This window comes from Kryptolebias marmoratus, linkage group LG19 (assembly GCF_001649575.2).
Source record: "Kryptolebias marmoratus isolate JLee-2015 linkage group LG19, ASM164957v2, whole genome shotgun sequence".
Lineage (NCBI taxonomy): Eukaryota > Metazoa > Chordata > Actinopteri > Cyprinodontiformes > Rivulidae > Kryptolebias > Kryptolebias marmoratus.
The window spans coordinates 16,510,174-16,527,708 of NC_051448.1; the positions used below are offsets into that span (position 1 = coordinate 16,510,174).

The 17,535-nt window shown below is 46.0% G+C and overlaps 2 protein-coding genes across 3 annotated transcripts in view; one reads left to right on the top strand and one right to left on the bottom strand.

Annotated features, from left to right (window-relative positions):
- mfsd2b (major facilitator superfamily domain containing 2B) overlaps nt 1-12,531 on the top strand; it is a 26,070-nt gene extending 13,539 nt beyond the window's left edge. Inside the window, exons 5-15 of one of the 2 annotated variants that reach the window (XM_017409078.3) lie at nt 1,766-1,889; nt 3,500-3,578; nt 3,692-3,873; nt 5,113-5,203; nt 6,260-6,381; nt 6,729-6,812; nt 7,050-7,133; nt 7,305-7,414; nt 8,182-8,325; nt 9,577-9,753; nt 12,154-12,202. In XM_017409078.3, the coding sequence (XP_017264567.1) occupies nt 1,766-1,889; nt 3,500-3,578; nt 3,692-3,873; nt 5,113-5,203; nt 6,260-6,381; nt 6,729-6,812; nt 7,050-7,133; nt 7,305-7,414; nt 8,182-8,325; nt 9,577-9,753; nt 12,154-12,202 (1,246 nt within the window). Of the gene's footprint in view, nt 1-1,765; nt 1,890-3,499; nt 3,579-3,691; nt 3,874-5,112; nt 5,204-6,259; nt 6,382-6,728; nt 6,813-7,049; nt 7,134-7,304; nt 7,415-8,181; nt 8,326-9,576; nt 9,754-12,153 lie in introns of both variants that reach the window. The other variant, XM_037981619.1, reaches the window with a different exon arrangement.
- A 269-nt stretch (nt 12,532-12,800) lies between these two features.
- On the bottom strand, nt 12,801-17,288 carry LOC108231791 (WD repeat and coiled coil containing). Its single transcript, XM_037981406.1, has 4 exons — nt 17,110-17,288; nt 14,183-16,104; nt 13,874-13,994; nt 12,801-13,337 (listed from the first exon to the last, which is right to left on the bottom strand). Exons 2-4 carry the CDS (start codon nt 16,082-16,084, stop codon nt 13,153-13,155), a joined length of 2,208 nt encoding a protein of 735 aa, XP_037837334.1. The 5' UTR covers nt 16,085-16,104; nt 17,110-17,288; the 3' UTR covers nt 12,801-13,152.
- Between the last annotated feature and the right edge of the window lie 247 nt (nt 17,289-17,535).

The following is a 17,535-nucleotide window of genomic DNA, read 5'->3' on the forward strand; positions in this document are numbered from 1 at the left end:
GTAATCATCAAAATTAAACGAAATAAACATTTGAAATATATGAGTTTGTATGTAATGTATGAATATAATATACAAGTTTCACTTTTTAAATGGAATTACTGAAATCAATCTACTTTTTCATGATATTCTAATTTTATGACCAGCACCTGTAGGAGCTGACGAGATTGGCACCAGGTGCGCTGGATCAGGAGCTGTAGACCAACCCTCCAGGCAAAACCTCAGGACGCCCTCTGGTGGACAAAAGTGAGACAGCAGCCCCACCATTCAAAAACCCTGGACCCCAACAAGAACTGACTAACAGGCCTCTGTTCGACTAATTTTTAAATTTTATTTTTTTACACTTTTGCTGTCCTGGTGCAGAAACTCCATATTTTTTTATATACCCTAAAGGCAGGAGGAAGAGGGTGGATGATGCAAAGATCATTTGGGTGTATTTTTTATTTATTTTGCAACACAGCTGTTTCACTTTAACCGTAATGATGCGTGCCGGTTGTATATGTATGAATTATACATGACCCGCATGCTGTATCACTCCAGGTCCTGAGAAAAAGCACATCACAGCAGAATCACTTCATGCTGCGTTTGCCTTAGTGTGTGTATTAATGTGTGTGTGTGTGTGTGTGTTTCACCTGCATCTGCTTGTGGAGTGGAAATATTTTGACATTTCCCTGAATTGTCTTTTTGCCTACACCTGTGCTCATTTGCAAAATATCTTGTGAACCGCAGGGCAGGTTTTAACGAACCTCTCAGAAAGTAATCACTGGATGCACATCGACAACTGATTAACCTTTGGAGTCAGTTTCATACAAGGCGGCCCCCACAGCTAATCGACATTAGCCAATACAAAGATGGCCACAACTCGGTCAGTTTCATGGCTGCTGAGCTAAAACTTGGTGTGGTAGTAGCTGAGTGTCATCCTCAGCTCATAGTCTGAGCGCTAACCGATCGCATGAGAGCTTCGCTTAAAACCTTTCCAATAACTATTGGAGTCGACTCTGCATGTCTGTTAGCAAAGTATCTCAGGGGATTCGCGAGGGATTTGAATGAAACTTTCAGGGAATAATCACAGGATCTACGTCTACAACTGATTGACTTTTGGAGTCAATCTAATTCAAGATGGCCGCCACAGCTAACAAACCATAGCCAACACAAAGATAGTCATAACTCAGTCGATTTCACTAACGCTGAGCTAAAATGTAATGTGATAGTAGCTGAGTGCCATCCCCAACATACACCCCAAACACTACACATAGCTCCAGATCTTTGCTTGAAACGTTTGCATTAATTGTTTGGAGTCAAATCTCTTTGTCTGTTAGCAACATACCTCATGAACCACGTGATGGATTTTAATGAACCCCTCAGAAAGTCATGACTGGATATACATCTACAACTGATTGACTTTTGAAGTCAATCTAATTTATGATTGGCCGACACAGCTGATCTACCATTGGTGACACAAAAGTGTTTATAACTCAGTCAGTTTTATAGATGTTGAGCTAAAACTTGGTGCGGTCGTAGCTGAGAGTTATTCTCAACACATACTCGAGAGCTAACACATTTTGATAGATTTTGCACTATTGCTTAACATTTTGTGTAACGTAATTTTTAAGCTTAGACTAAAACGGCTACGACTCCGTCATTTAAACCCTGGCGTGAAAGCCAGCTCGGGATGAGCCTTCCTTCAAGGAACGCTATGCATTTAAATGTGCTATGGATTTGCCTTCATGTCCGCCATCTGTCAGCTCCCTCTTTTTCTTCTTCTTAGGATGGTGGGTTGCACGCCCTTCCTGGTGGTGTCGTACTTCTACCTCTGGTTCGTTCCTCCCTTCATCACCGGCAGGTTCATCTGGTACCTGGGCTTCTACTGCCTCTACCAAACCCTCATCACCGTGAGTATGCTCCGGGATCGAGACGAGACGTCGGGGGGACTTTCGGTGAAAGATGCGTGAAACAGGAGCCGAAAGCCCTTGGCCTTGGCGCCACTCTTCAGATGACGAAACGTCGAAAATAAGATGCGGAAACGGTTGCGGACGGCTGCGTTTCAAGTGGAGATGATTGGATGTTCTGAATTGTTAGATGAGCAGCAAATTCGGTGCCCAGAAATGTTTACACACCTCACCTCAAAGGGGAAGTAGAGTTATTTGGTTTGCCTTTTCTTATTATGGTCCAGACCATTATTTTCCCCTCAGCTCTGGGATAACCCATCTAACATGTGCTCCGGAGCACTGAGACCGCCGCAGCCACACTGCGGCGAGCTGTAATGGCATACAGCTCAAACGACTTGATAAGTATACAGTCGGTTCTGCCAGGAACCTCTTGCTCGGTAAATGCCGGTTGCCACTTTTAGCCGCCCTTCATTGTTTCTGGCTGCGTGTTTGGGTGAAGTTCAGCTGTAATCACTCGGAACGCCTCAGTCTGTAAACAAAGCGCAAAGCTCCGTCTATTCGTGCCATCAAACAGTGACGGGCTTCCCGCCAGGTTAATCACCTCTCGCCTCCGTCTCTATCCGACAACGAAGCCGGCTTGATTCTGTGAACGATCGCATCCCGAAAAGGGGCCCGTAAACGACGCAAAAACCCCGTTCACGGCTGCGTTTATTTTCGTCGAGGCCCGGCACGCTCATTCGGCCGCAGCGCTGACTGAGCCCTGGCGTAAATTACAAAGTGAAGCTGGACCACGGTTGCTTCGGCTATTCTCTGGGAGAGGTGGTGGTCAGGAAGGGGGGGGGGGGAGAGAACAGATCTGAGGCCAGCCCAGCATGGTAAAGGCAGAGATAGCCTTTGATAAATATACGCCGTGTACTCTGCATTTTCACCGGAACGTGCGGATAAAAGGCTCCCAGCCTTTGATTGAGAGGCTGGTTTATATGTTTATATATGCGGCTATTTTGAGCTGGACCTGAGCAGGAAGTGTTTTTAAGTTCAACACTGAAGTGCGCACAAGATACCTCAAACTAAGACTCACCCTTCTGTGTTTTTCATGTAACACACTGTAGGAATTAGGTTAATTTACTAAATAAAACAAATAGTTCTGTGGAAAGGTTAGGAACAATCAATATCTGGCTAACAGCTAGTCTTAATGTGGGTAAGACCCAAGTCAATTGCTACTGTTTCAAAAAAGATCTAATTTAATAAAATTCATAGCGGTTCATGGTACACCGCTATCACTTTTATATTATATGATTATTCTGGCAGAAACATACACTTTTCAGACTTGGAGATCTGTATCATGCAGTTTGTGGGAATATCTCGGGCAAAACTAAATATTAACACCAATGTTAGGGTGTTACCTATCAGCTGCATCGGGATTAATTTGCAGAGAACCACCGATGTATAAAATAAAATATAAAAAACAAAAATAATTTACTCTGGACAAAAATGATATGGGACAAACAGGCATTCCTGTCCACATAACGAGTCATAGTCTCTCAGAAGTTTTTGTTGTCTAAATAAGAACTGTATTATTTATGTCTTAACAAGGTGTTTTTGCTCCCTTGCAGTGTTTCCACGTGCCTTACTCCGCTCTCACCATGTTCCTAAGCACGGACCAGAAGGAAAGAGACTCAGCCACTGCTTACCGTAAGATCTTTTTAAAAATGCAAACAATGCCCCAATTACGAGGGCTTCCATTTTGGCTCTGTAGTGACGACGTGTCGGTACTGAGAGGTGGCTCTTTGCTGGCGTGATGACAGGAATGACAATGGAGGTGCTGGGGACTCTCGTGGGCGCCGCCATCCAGGGCCAGATAGTGGCCAGCGCTCACACTCTGAAGCACTGCCCCACTCACAACACGTCCGCCGGTTACCTTGGCAACAGCAGCGGGGCAGAGATCGTGAGGAGCCCGGTACACTTGCAGGACTACCTGTCACACGCTGTAAGTGTCTCCGTGCCAACCCAGGAGCCCAGGTGTGCTAAAAGTGGAAGGCGCAGAGTTGGCTCGAGAAAAACAAGGGCTGTGACTTTGGAGCTGCGCTGTGTGTGTGTGTGTGTGTGTGTGTGTGTGCGTTCAAGGTGGGTTACTTTTGGAAAAAAAAAAGAAAAGACACACAAGTTGTAAAAAATAAAAGGACTGTGCTGAATGAAAAGAAAGATTGTTCAAAATTGGCTCCATATTTATTGACCGTCTACGAGTCCTGACATTTGAAATACGCTCGCGTTTTAACCCGTGTAACCTGTGAGATTAAAAGTAGATGACGTCGTTTGATATCTGAACCCCAGATCCTGGGCCTGCTCCCAATTTACGACCACGAGAGGGGAAGGGGCGTCCTGCCCTCACGTCGGGCTCCAAGCGGGGTCTGCAGCTCATTAGGCCTATTTATGCTTCACCCAGAACATTTGAAGCCACCCCAGAAATACTGATCTCTCACCGCCGAGGTAGCTGGGAGAGAAGGGACGCGATTGGAAACAGCCACAGGTTTCGTTTACCGAGCTGTGAATAAACCCTGAGAATCCACCACGGGAGTTTTTGTACCGATGAAACAGCTCGACCGCAGCTGCTTGGCTTTGCCAGTGACTTTTTTTCCAAAGGATTTTTTGGGCGAACCCCATCAGGGTGACCCATTCACCGCTCCAAGCCCTCTCCCCCCACCGTGGTCACTGGGCAAACGCCGCCTGCCCTCGGAAACAGGGCGTGTCTGACGTGCAGAAATAATAATGAACCGCCGGGGCCTGAGCCGCATGGAAACCCCCCCCCCCCAAAAAAACAGCAAACAAACAGAGGTTGTCGGAGGTAAAGCGGTTCCCCGTCAGGCGTTAAACCGCTCCCGTCCGTATTTCTGGAAAACAAATCTGCTTGAGGTTTCTCCCTGTTCCGGCTAAATATGCTCAGCAGGTTGTGCAGCTCAAACTGTTGTGATAATCCACACAGGCAATAAATCACCCTCCCCTGAGTAACGGAACAAGGGAAGAACTGGAATAAATGTACAAACTGACACCTCCGTTTCCCAAACGAATAGATGTACATCGTGTTGAAATGAATCCATTTTTCAGGCACCGGAGAACATTATGAATTAAAGATCGTGGGACGTCTCAGAATAGATTTAGTCCTGCTGCTTTTGTGCGGAGAGATGGATGGATGTAGGCCACGCTAAACGTTTGATCTTTCCCTACGCAGAAGGAGATGTACATGATAGCTGCCGGCGTGATAGGAGGAGTGTTCCTTGTCTGCACTGTGGTGATGTTCCTGGGAGTCAAAGAGAGAGACGGTGAGACCCTTTTCAAACAAATCATCCCACTCGATACACGATTTGCTCATTAACATACTTCAATTTACCTTTTCACTTAGCTGTCTGTTTTTTTTTTGTTCCTGTTGCAATAAAACTTTTAAACGTGAGCTGAAATGATCAGTAATTCAGAGGCAGTTGTAAATGGTATTAAATCAACAATTATTTATGCTTCATCACAGACCTTTGCTGCATCAAACATGACAATAAAGTATAAATCAGGTAACGAAACTCAGTAAAAGTCAAGTGGTTTCTATGTCAGCTGGTTGAATTAATTTATTTAAATTTTGCAGCTTCAGCTTTGTTGAGATGTTTGCGATACTGTAGAGGGAGAAAAAGCAGTTTTGATTATTTGAAGTGGGATTCTGTGGAAAGATACGAACAATTAACATCTTACCTGTTGTAGATAGCTGTTTGGTTGACCTCAGCTTGAAGAAAATTGTTGTCGTCTTAAAATGACTTCAATCTCAACAATTTGAAACCAAATGCTGCTTTATAAATCTTTACTGTCAGTTTTACATTATGCAGTTATTTAAGTAGAAATCTGTGGTTAATTATAAGCGCAGTAAGCAGCAGCGATCTAATGAGCAGCCTGTGACCCTTTCTACAGGAAGGTCTTATTTCTGCTGGACTAAACATGTGGAGCAAAACTCACCCCAGTGTAAAGATTTATGTTTTTAAAAGAATTTCTATGAGTCGAGTTGTTTTAAAATGGCAGTATTCTGCTTTGATCTTAGCTTCATTAAGACTAGCTGTTAGCTCATTAGTCTGGTCATAATTAAACTGTCTTTCTTCATACTGAGGTCGTTCAAAAAGCCATCTACAACAGGTAAGATATTAATTGTTCATGAAAACTCAACAGTATATTTTATCTCCTGCAGCTAAATGTTTATAGAAATGATGCCTCTATGAGAGACAAACAGCGTCCACTGCAATGCAGGGGCACTTCCAGGAGCAAATCTATCGCGTTCCCCTTCCTGCATGACATCTGATATGCTGCTCTCATATGTATATATTTATTTATTCCACGTCTTTCAGATCCCTATGCCCCGAAGACGGAGAAGCAGATTCCTTTCCACCATGGCTTCATCCTGGTGATGAGACACGGGCCGTACCTCATCCTGACAGCCGCCTTCCTCTTCATCACCGTCGCAATTCAGGTAAACGTGTTGGCGAAACGCAAGCGGCCCCCGCCTCCTGACAGTGTGGGCGCACCGCTGTGGTGCTCGGCGCCGACTCGATGAACGCCGTTAAAAGCAGTTTCAGGACTTCCTGGCACCTACAGCAATAGTTGTAAAAAAGAAATTTCCAAGTTTTCGCAGCTGATCTGCCCTCGCCTACGAGGTGGACAGCTGTGATCCGCGTGGAGACTCGGAGGCGGGGGGAGTGGGAGTAAATCAGAGCGCAGAGCGCAGTCAGCAGCTTCCCCGGTGCCTTCACTTAGCAGGCTGAGTGCTGACTAGACAGAGGCTGCACGTCTGAACGCGTTGTCTCTGATTCCCCGCAGCTGGTCCAGAGCAACTTCGTCCTCTTCTGCACCTACGCCGCCGACCTGAGGGATCACTTCCAGAACATCGTGCTGACCATCCTCGTGAGTCACCGCGGCCAATTACAAGAACATGAGCCGCACATTTAAAAACATACTGATTTACGTTCAACTTCTGCTTCCAGAGGTGTGCGTTTGATAGTTTTTGGATAATTCTTATGTAAGATTGAATTGATTTTAATAGTTGCACCTCTTCCACAAACCTAAACCTGTTTAGTTGCTGTTTGTAGTTGTCCCCAATATTAATGTAAAGTGAGTTACACAGCTTCTGCTTCCACGCAGGTTTCCGCAGTAATAAGCATCCCGCTGTGGCAATGGTTTCTGGAGAGATTTGGGAAGAAGACGGCAGCTTTCTGCGGCATCACAGTGAGTGTGGCGTTTCCATTTTGGCGTCTACAAACTCTAAATGTCTGCACCCCCCGGTGGACGGACTTAGAATGGCAGCGTCCGTTCACGCTGGCAACAGAAACACACACACAAAAAAAAGGTCAAACAGGGCGAACGAAACTGAGCTCCCGTTTTTGTTCGTCTTTTCAGTGGATCATGCCCTTCACCATGATGCTGGTCTTCATCCCGAACGTGGTGGTGGCGTACGTCGTGGCCGTGTCTTCCGGACTCAGCGTAGCTGCGTCGCTGCTGCTGCCGTGGTGAGGCTCGACCGTACACATCAGACCGTCCAGATCATCCCTCATTTATATTTACAAACCTTTCCTTCCGCGGAGGAACGCCGCTCGCCTGCTGCCTAAGACCGTGATGGCGAGTCAGGCCTTGGAAATCTCACTTATGTGTCATATTTCTGTTTGATTAGCTGCGGCGGCCATCCTAAATTGGAACGCCTCCCAAATTAACAGAGTGTAGGCGTACAGCCGACGATAGCGTTCCGTTTATGGTGACTTGGTGCCCCCGGGTTCGTGTCCTGGTCACGAAAAGGCACCTGCTGTAAATCTGTCATGCCATCACAGGGCTCCGGAGGTATCTTTACATCTGTTTGCTTTTATGGCCGCCACCGCTCCCCACTCATCTCCTTCACCCCTCCCTCAAATTACAGCCTCCCGTGGGGGGGTGGGGGGGAGGGATGTTTACTTTATAAGGGGTTAGTTGTTTTTCCCTATTTGTGGCGCGGAGGACGGCGGTACCGCCCGCCGCTCCTCATCTAATCGCGTTATTAGCTCTGTAATTTAGCCCGGCAGTATATCAGAGCTGGGGAAGCAGTAACCCATCTGCTGGCGTCTTTGCTGAGTTTTTTAAAGGAAATTAAAGCGAGCGGATTAGGGAGGTCTAAGACACACATCAGCTTAGAGCTGCACCGCAAATCACAGCGAGGCTGGCCATCCAAGGGAAAGGACACAAAATTCTGCAGTGTGAACTCACTCAGCCCTGTGTGTGTGTGTGTGTGTGTGTGTGTGCAATCCAGGTCTATGTTGCCAGATGTGGTGGATGACTTCAGGCTGGCCAACCCCTACTCTAAAGGCCACGAAGCCATCTTCTACTCATTCTACGTCTTCTTCACCAAGTTCGCTGCGGGGATCTCCCTGGGAGTGTCCACGCTCTGCCTAGAGTGAGTTTTTAATTTCCCCCGTCCGGTCGGCTCCGGACCTCAACCCCGACGGAAAAAACCCACCACGGCGTATCGGTCAGGTTAAGGTCTGGATGTTAAGTGAGGCCACCCCAACGCAGGCCGGTTTCAGCCTCTCTGACAGATTCATGTTTTGACCCTATAGTGCTTTAGTGAGTCCGCGGTGAGTTCAGTGACTGCGTTGTGCTCAGGTCCCGAGGCTTCAAAACGAGCCCAAATCATCAAGCTGCCACCGCCGTGTTTGACAGTTGAAGTGTTTGTGCTGGATTAGGACCAAACATCTCAACTTTAGAGTCATCTAGAGGACATTAAGGACATTAGAGGACATTTTTCTCCTGGGAAATATCTGAAACCAGCCACACTGGTTCCAGAAGACTGGTTCAGTCTTTTTTAAATGATCCCGTCTTAAATTTGATCATTTTAATGCTAACTGAGGCTCTTAAGAGTAGAAACTTGAGGATTTCACAGTCTGACCTCAAGATGAACTTGCTTGGGTTATCTGCTCCTGGTGACTAACCCTTTTCACTCAAAAATGAAAAAAAAACAACCTAATTGTTTGGAAATGGCCTGCTTGGCGGCAACAAATTCGTCTTTAAGCTCACCGCTGATGTGGCGTCTTCGTGTCATCGTGCTACAGGTCAGCTACTGCTCAGACCTCCGCTGTTCTAGAGGCGCTCACGCTAACCGACGATCACTTCAGCCAGCGTCTCACCAGACCGCCGCGACCGTTCGTGGGAAAAAGAAAAAAAAAACAAAAAAACGCAAACGACATTTGCGAGAGCTCCCAAAAACGTCTCCTCGCGTGAGTCGCAAACTTCCTGTGAATTTGTGGCTCAAAGGTTTGCTGGGGGTTTGGGCAAACCTACGATTCAGTCTATTCCGAGTGAAGATCTGCGTGCTTCCTTGCAATTCTGTCTCCAACAGTCGCAGCCCAGCGAGATGCTGCCTTAATGAGTGCGATCAGGCTGCTAATATTAAAGGTTTACTTGGTTCTCACTCACATCCACTTCTTATTAAACCCATCATGCATTGCTGTCCACTTGAGGCTATATTTACCTAATTATAAGGACTTCATGACTTCATTTGTGTATTCTTGATATGTAAGCCTTTCAAATTAAAAGTAGCCTCAAACAGCGTCTCTAAAAAGTTGCATTAACCTCCGTTGGATGCCTAAGATGCTGACTGTGTCGTTACGTCCTGATGTCAGTTTCCTGCGTCTCTGTGTGCGTGCAGGTTCGCGGGGTACGACACCGGCGCCTGCAAGCAGCCCGCCCCCGTGGTGTACACCCTGCAGCTGCTGATCGGTGCCGCGCCCGTCGCCTTCATCGTCACGGGCCTCATGATCCTGCTCCTGTACCCCATCAACGAGGATGTACGGCTCAGGAACAAAGTCCACCTGGAGGAGCTACGGTGTGTAGAAATCATTAACGGACACCTGAGGGGAAAGGTCTAGCGCCCTCCGCTCTGCCTCGCGTATCAACCTCCAAACTGTCACAGACAGCTGTAAAAACAAATAATAATCTGTGTCTCTGACGTACATTATATGCCTCTGTGATATGGTAGTACTATGATGTAGTAGACAGCGTGAAGCTCCAGTGAAATACATAATATCTCAGAAGTGTAATCCAGCGTGACGCCTGAACCCTCGTACTTACGTGTGGTTTGAGGCCTTTTGTTTACACTTTGACGTTTAAAAACGCTCTGCAACGATGGAGCGAAACCGGCTTTCTTCGTCGTTTTGCCAGTTTCCTAAGCAGCGACAGAGCGGAGAGCTTTTAAAGTGAGGTTCTGTAACAAGGTTCCAAAGAACTGGTGGGACCTTACCTGTTGAAGACGGCCGTTTGAATCACCTCGAGTCGCGTTTAATTCGGACCAAGCTAACCAAGCTAGTCTGAGCGGGGCCGAGACACTGCCGCCCGGAAACAACTTCAGACTCAAAACCTTCATTTGAACTCTCTTATAAACCTGTACGTCGCCGTTAATTTCACATTAGGTGGTTATTCTGGCATACTCTTGTTTAAAGTGCCCCCACTCTCGAACTAGCCATTAGCTCGCCAATCCAGTCTCTCCCTCTCCGAGCTGAAGTCGTTCTACAAAGTAAAATATTATTTGTTCATACCACAGGCTATTGTTTCCAAAAAAAAAGATAATTTAGAAACAGGTGTCAGTAATTCTTGAAACATCCAGTCCAGTTATTAACGGACAACTTCCTTTCGGACGTTTCTTTAATTTATTCTTACCAGAAACCTGCAAGCTCGACCAGCTTGGATAAACGGCACCTGTACACACCTGTCCTTGGTTTCAAAATGTGCACAAAACCAAGAAGTTCACGTAAAGAGTTTAATCAAGGCCACTTGTTCTTCCTTGCTGGTGTCCTTTTGGGGGGGGGNCTCAACACAGACAGCGTGTGACCCAGACAGGACAAGGTGCCCTTACAGCAAAAGAGGGATTTTGGTAAAGCAAATCAAGTCACTAGAGGCAATAATCCCCTAGCTTCTGTTCTCATGTGACCTAAACCTCTCTATTCTAAGACTTTATTTTTAGATATGACACTCTCTTTCTGACAGCTGAGCAGTAATCCTGTCCTGGCAGCACGATCGTAAGACACTTAGAAAGGAAAGGATGGCTCTACAGCCCATGTCATCAACAAAAATCCTGTCCGATTCAGATTCACTTACGTGTTAAGGGTTTTATGTATCGGTAGCAAATAATCTCTGGTCACCAGACCAAATCTGTCCTTTTTTTTTCCTTTTTTCAAAGAACAGCTTCTTTTCTGATAGATGTCCTTCTGGAAAAAAAAAAATCTCTAACTACCATGAAAGAACTCTGGCTCGATAGTTGCCCGTTTTGACAAGGATATTCAAGTCATTCAAGTTTGGCGCTGGTTCCAAACTTCTCCGATCACGACGGTTTCGAGCAGAAGGCAACAGCATTGTTTATTTGTTTTGCAGACTAAACATCTGTGCCTGGACACGATCCTGTCTCACAAGTCATACAATTATACACCATCAACTGTGACCTTGTAATGTTTGAAAAAAAAAAAAAAAAGCATCCATTTCTGGGCTGGTGATCAGAATAATCCTGGTTTTCAGCAACCAGAAAAATCAGAGTTTCCCTGTGCGTGATTAGCCAAGTGGCTAATCTGTACTTGTCATCTTTGGAAAGTAGGGGGAAAGTTTGTAACACAGTATCTATAGGGGTTTAAAAACTAAACATCGGGGAAAGGAAGCAACTGAAAGGATCTCCTGCTCAAATATTATGTTGGGAGGTGCCGAAATTTATTGTTCGTCCTGTTATTTCATGCACTTTTATGTGTTAAAGGGTGTAAAAAAAAAAAAAACTAGGGAGCTTTAAATCAAAGATACACAGCAATTCTTCTCCAATTAGATTGTACAAACACCTCAGTGTATTAACGTTTGTTAAGTTTCTTTAAATATTTTATGAATACATACAGTAGATATTTTAATTCTATCAGGAATTAATCAAACAAACGCTCTTATGCTGCTTCAAAGGAAGTAGAAATCGGCCTGATTCAAAATCGGCAGGGCAGAGCTGCAAATAAATGCAACCGGAATCGGCCTATTACCTGTAATCGTGTCCTGTACGACCAGTTAGATCCAGTTTGAAGTAAAACCTCAAGAAGCAGCGATGGAAGCTTCACAGAACATTACAGCCTTTTAGATTGATTTTTTTTTTTTTCCTCCGTCTGTGGCTGTGGAGAAGCGCGTAAAGACCGTCCTGTATGTGCCGTCTTTACCTTCGACTCATGTTGTGAATGTAGCACATCACTGATGCTGGTGTCTCTCGCAGGAAACAAAGCGTTGGCTCCCGAACGGCGGAAGATCTGAGCCGCGTGTGACTCTGGACTTTGGGAGCGAGTTCACAAAGCCACGGTTTTTCCAGCGTTCAGGCTGGAAGGTTGCTCTTTGGTGTATATTACACTGTTAAATAACGGCATTGTTTTAATGTAAACATTTTCTGTTTGACTTTCCACATGTACTGTATATCCATCTTGATATATGTACTGTATATAAAACATAAAAAGAAAAAAGATTGACTAATTTATATAAATGAATGTATATTATTTGCTGTGCTCGACTCGACACTGTTATTTATTTACGATACAGAATTACAGAAAGATTTATGGTAGGAAATAAATAAATGTTGTAGAGACTGTTTGGAACTGAACACGTTTGTGGGTCTTGTGGTAATTTGGGGGATTAAAAATTAAACTAATAATAAAAAAAACAATCAAAAGGAGAATTAGTTGAAGAAATTTAATAAACTAAGCTATCTGATATAAACACACCAAACAGCTGCAGAAATAAATGACATTTCAGTTGAGGGTTGTGCCCTCTTGTGGTCAGATGTGGTACTGACACTATAAAAAAAAAATATATATATATATATATATATATATATATATATATATATATATATATATTTTTTTTTTTGGCTTTCTAATCTTAAATTTGGCTTGTAATTTTTAAAAATAAACTATGAAGCCACATTTTGGGAGTAAAAGCTTTTTTTTAAACTTATTTTTACTTATTATTGTAATTCTGCTGTGCTCCATTGATAACAAACAGATCAAATCAATAACGTGACATCATACACATGTCTCTGTTTCCGTCTAATGTCTGGACATCAGAATGACTCAAACATGTCTCAGATGTTCCTAAAATCTGTAGCAGGAGGATTGTGGTTTACTGCATCTTTCCGACTGCTTCGTACTGTTTTCGTCCTTTAAAAGTCACAAAGAAAGGGAGAGAAATAAATAAACTGCACTGATCCGTACGCGTGTGTGTGTCAGGATGTAGAGGCCTCTGTAGCTGTGGCGGGAGCCGGACTGGATGGGCAGGAATTCTCTGGACTTCCGAGAGTCCGCAAGGTGGTTTTCCTCTTCCCGTTCCGCACAACAAGTTCCTCTTTGGGCTTAAACGTCAGAGGCACAAAGCCATCCGCATCTGCCACGAGTACAATCCACAACGGTCCTAAAATTAAAAAAAGAAAGAAAGAAAAGACAAAACTATTACCAAAAACTGTGGATGTGGGAACAAAACATGGGTGTATCACAAATTAGGGGCAGCTAGTTTGTGTCTGTGGCAAAAAAACCCCAACAAAAACAATAAAACACTATGCTTATCGGGAACGGTAAGCTGCTTTTGTTAATCTGACTTTGGCACTTAATCGCTTCCAATTATAGCTTAGGAACGTTACTAAAAGAACAATAGCAGCCCATGAGTATGAGCATACTTACCTGTTATAAGTATGATATTCTCTATAGAATATATTTATACTATAAAAAGGGAAGCTGTGGCATATAACCAAACAATTCTGGCTGGGGAAGCCCATCACCCGAGCATTCTGAAAAGAAACGAGCTGCGAGGGGTTTCCTCAAAGTAGCGTCTGACAATTGACCTCCTTCCACTCTGTCGCAGCACCGCTCCACGCAAAGAGACGGAACTTTTTACAAAAGGCAGCTTTGGCCCGATTCGGCTTCGGAGACAAAACCGACGCGTGCACGTACCGTACATCATCTCCACGACGGCGAGGTTGAAGAGGTCCTGCAGGACACGCAGACACAGCTTCCCGTCGCACAGCAGCACGGGCCTCCTCTCGTCGATGAACACGTTCTCCGACAGCTGCTTCTGCATGAGCGTACAGAACAGGAGAAGTGCCAGGGGCGGAATTTGTGTATTTAGGATTAACTGGCTTTAGGGGTTCTTTCATCAGAATAAAAATGCATAAGTTGGAGCCACTTGTGACAGAGAATGCTACGACTTAACCACAGTGTCAGAGATAAGCTAGAAAGTGCAATAAATAAAAAAAACGGTACCTGACATGTGACGTTGACATATGGAGGATCACTTGTGTTCGGATAGCCACTCGGGACCTTCCGGCCGTTCTGCGTGTAGACTTTGATTTCTGCCAGGCACTGCTGCACATCTGCGAAGCGAGTGAAGAGCCTCTCCATGTTGTGAACCAGCTGCTCCAGGCCCCGCTCCTTGGCCAGGCTCGACGGCTTCTCGGGCAGAGGCAGCGTCGGCTCCGCGTGGATCTTCTCCAGCGACTCAAAGCGAGGCGAGCTCGCCCGGCTCGAGTCCCTGCTGGCCTGGCCGGCTACCGCCAGGCTGGCCATTCGACCGACGTGGTCCATGTCGTAGTTCTCCACAGTGACGGAGGAGGTGCTGGACGCGGGGCGCTCGGTGAAGTCCGCGGAGCCGGGGCCGGCTTCGGTGCTCTTGACCTCCTCGACCAGCCGGCGCCTGCCCCCTGGTAAACAAACTACCCCCCTTCCAGGCAGCACCAAGTCCTTTATCCCTGGGCGCTCCCTGTCATCCTTTGACAGGTGCTCTGAGTGCCTCCTAATCCCTGCGCAGAAATTAGACGAAGCCTCATGGTTGGTAGCGGAGGGGGATGGTGGGATAGCCGTCCCGCCGTCGTATATCAACTCCTTGGCTATGAGGCGAAGAATGTACTTTTCAGTGTTGGCCGACGGGAGGAAGGCGGGGTCGTTGGACTTCTGTCTGCCCACCATCACCAGCAGCACCTTGTCGCTCAGGAAGCAGACTCCTTTGGGCCGGTCGTTCTGCTGCAGAGAGATCTGCTGAATGTTGGGCATTGCGGAGGCGGTGATGCTGTACACAAGCACCATGTTACAGGTGTTCGACGCCACCGCGAGCGTGGAGGCACGGGCATCAAAAGCAACTATGTCGGGGACCAAAACCCCCGGGATGCTAACCTTGCGGGTGGTGGTGACCTTGCGCTCGTAAGTGACCAAAACGAGGTGCGAGCAGTCCTGGCCAGAACCCGTCACGGTGTCCCGACGGCGCAAGTGGATAAGGGGGCTGGGGTCCGAGCGCCGGTGCCTCGCCAGGAGGTGGGTCAGATCCAGAGGGCCTGAGGTGGGGAGGAAAGACCTCTCGGATTCAAACGATCTCCTCCTTGAATCCAGAACGCTGTCGTCATCTGACATGACCACATGCAAGCCCTGGCTTTGTGGGGACTCGGCCTCTGTTGGCACGTCGAAAGCCATGCCAGCATTTAACCCACATAGCTTATCGAGGGGCAGCTCTGTAGCCACGGCCACCTGAGCCTCCCCCGTCGTCTCGATGGCACAAATGTAGCCACCGACGTCAAAGATGGGGCAGAAGGAGCATGCCACTAAACTCTTCTGGATGTCATTCCAAATGTAAGAATGGAGAGCGCTGCCTATAGCCACCACCAGGCGCGTGCCGTCCTTGGTCCAGCAAGCACAGTGAATGAGTCCACTACCTTTGATGTCCGCCTTGATCCTCCTGTTGTCCACCCTGACAGAGAACAACACGGACGTGTCCCTCTTCGTCAGCACGGCCAGAATGTCCAGTTTGGGATGCCAGACGCAGCCCTGGGAAAGCAACGGGAAGGGCTCGCTCATCTCACAGGTCTGCGTGCACAGCAGCTTGTTCTGCTCGAGGGCACTGAGCTGCAGTTGCCACACTGTGACGTGCTTCTTGTGCTGGACGGCCAGCAGCGCAGGGGAGTCGGAGCAGCACAGCGGGCCCCAGAAGAGGCCGAGAACGTGCTCGAACTGGCCAATTACGTTGGTGTCTCCAAACGTCACCTCGCCATTGATGAAGTAGAGGGACGTCAGGCAGACCTGCTTGCCGTCCGTCCAGGCAATCCCGTGCACGGGGTGGATGGCTTGGTGTAGAGTGTTGAGTCCCGTCCTAAGGAGCTTTGCCTTCCCAAGATCCATCCTGGCAGCAACGAAGAAGCCTCTTAAAAACAAAACAAAAGCCTCAAAAATTAAGCATTTATGACAGAGACCTGCATCTGATCTGAAGGCAGGTTTGCATAAGAGTAGGTATTGCTAGCTGTGTAGATTAAGAACAGCAAAAGCCTCTCATGTGTCTCCTTCCAAGTACACGATTTAATCCCCACTCTGCCTGAGCCGAGGCTGTCGTGACGAACACCTATAGCTGCTTACGCCGGATGACCTTAACAACATACAGTCAGGAACCCAGGGTATTAACAATACTCTGTAGAGCGTGTCCCCACAGCAAGTCCCTTTTTTTTTTAGATATGGTGACACCAGGTTGGCAAATTCAATAGAGCATCCCTTCATGTGGCTTGAGCTCTAACCAAACAAGGAAAAACAATTCAAAGTTGAAGACCTAGAGTGTTAAACTTTTCTTATGATGAGAAAAGAGTTATACTCGTTTTGATCAAACCGTGCAAATCGCAAACATGAGCTCATGCAATACTAAGACATCTGTTAGAGCTTAGGGTATGTTTTTGAGGATGACTCTCAGCTACTACCACGCAAAGAATTAGCTCAGTGTCAATTAATTTGTGGCCATTTTTGTGTTGGCTAATGTCGATTAGCTGTGGGGGCCATCTTGAGCTGGGCTGACTCAAAAAGTTAGAAGGTAGTCATTGAAATCCAGTCTAGTGGTTCATGAGATATTTTGCTAACAGAGAGACAGGCACGAGCGTAAACACGATCACCCTTCCACCGAAGGAGCCAAATACAAGCAGAAAAACTTACAACTTTACATTTAATGATGTCTCCCAACACGGGAAAAGTCTGGAGGTTATATAAAAAACAGCTGAATTTAACACGAGTTGAACTGTTTATGTGGTTTAGACAAGCTCTCCAAAAACGTGCTGTTTATAGTGATAAAGCTAGGTTACTTTCGAATATTTATTTGCACGTGACAAGCAAACACACATATTTAGCGTACTAAACATTACAAACGTGTCCTTTTATTTTAGGCATACCTTAAAATGTCACCATCGTCTCATCTGAAATGCACGAAAACAAGAATCAAATAGTTTTCCTTCGGTTACTTCGCATTTTTACCGGTTAAAATGTGTCCCCAACCGTGAACTGAGAATGACCCGGAAGCTAAACCGACGACCTCGGTGCATCATGGGATATGTAGTTAGCGCGTATAACGGTCGATTTATTTTTATCTGTTTTATATGCTTTAAACACACACGGTGTTTTTAAATGTAAAGAAAGGAACTTGAAAGTTTACTCTGACAAAAAAAAAAAAAAAAAAAAAACCAAAAAAAAAAAAAAAAAAAAAATGAATGAGCAAACGCCACTAAAACATGACAAATTTGGTGTTGTGGCGAAAAAAGCACCCCCGTTGTGGAAAGCTTTGAAGCGCTTGTCTCCTAATAATTTTTTAAAATAATATA

What these genes read in the sequence shown, in the direction of transcription:
- LOC108231791 (XM_037981406.1), bottom strand. Translation starts at nt 16,084, where the DNA reads ATGGATCTTGGGAAGGCAAAGCTCCTTAGGACGGGACTCAACACTCTA. An exon ending in ATGTCAACGTCACATGTCAG is followed by an intron (nt 13,995 to 14,182) that starts GTACCGTTTTTT and finishes ACGCTCATGCAG; the next exon opens with AAGCAGCTGTCGGAGAACGT. An exon ending in CGTCGTGGAGATGATGTACG is followed by an intron (nt 13,338 to 13,873) that starts GTACGTGCACGC and finishes TTTTAATTTTAG; the next exon opens with GACCGTTGTGGATTGTACTC.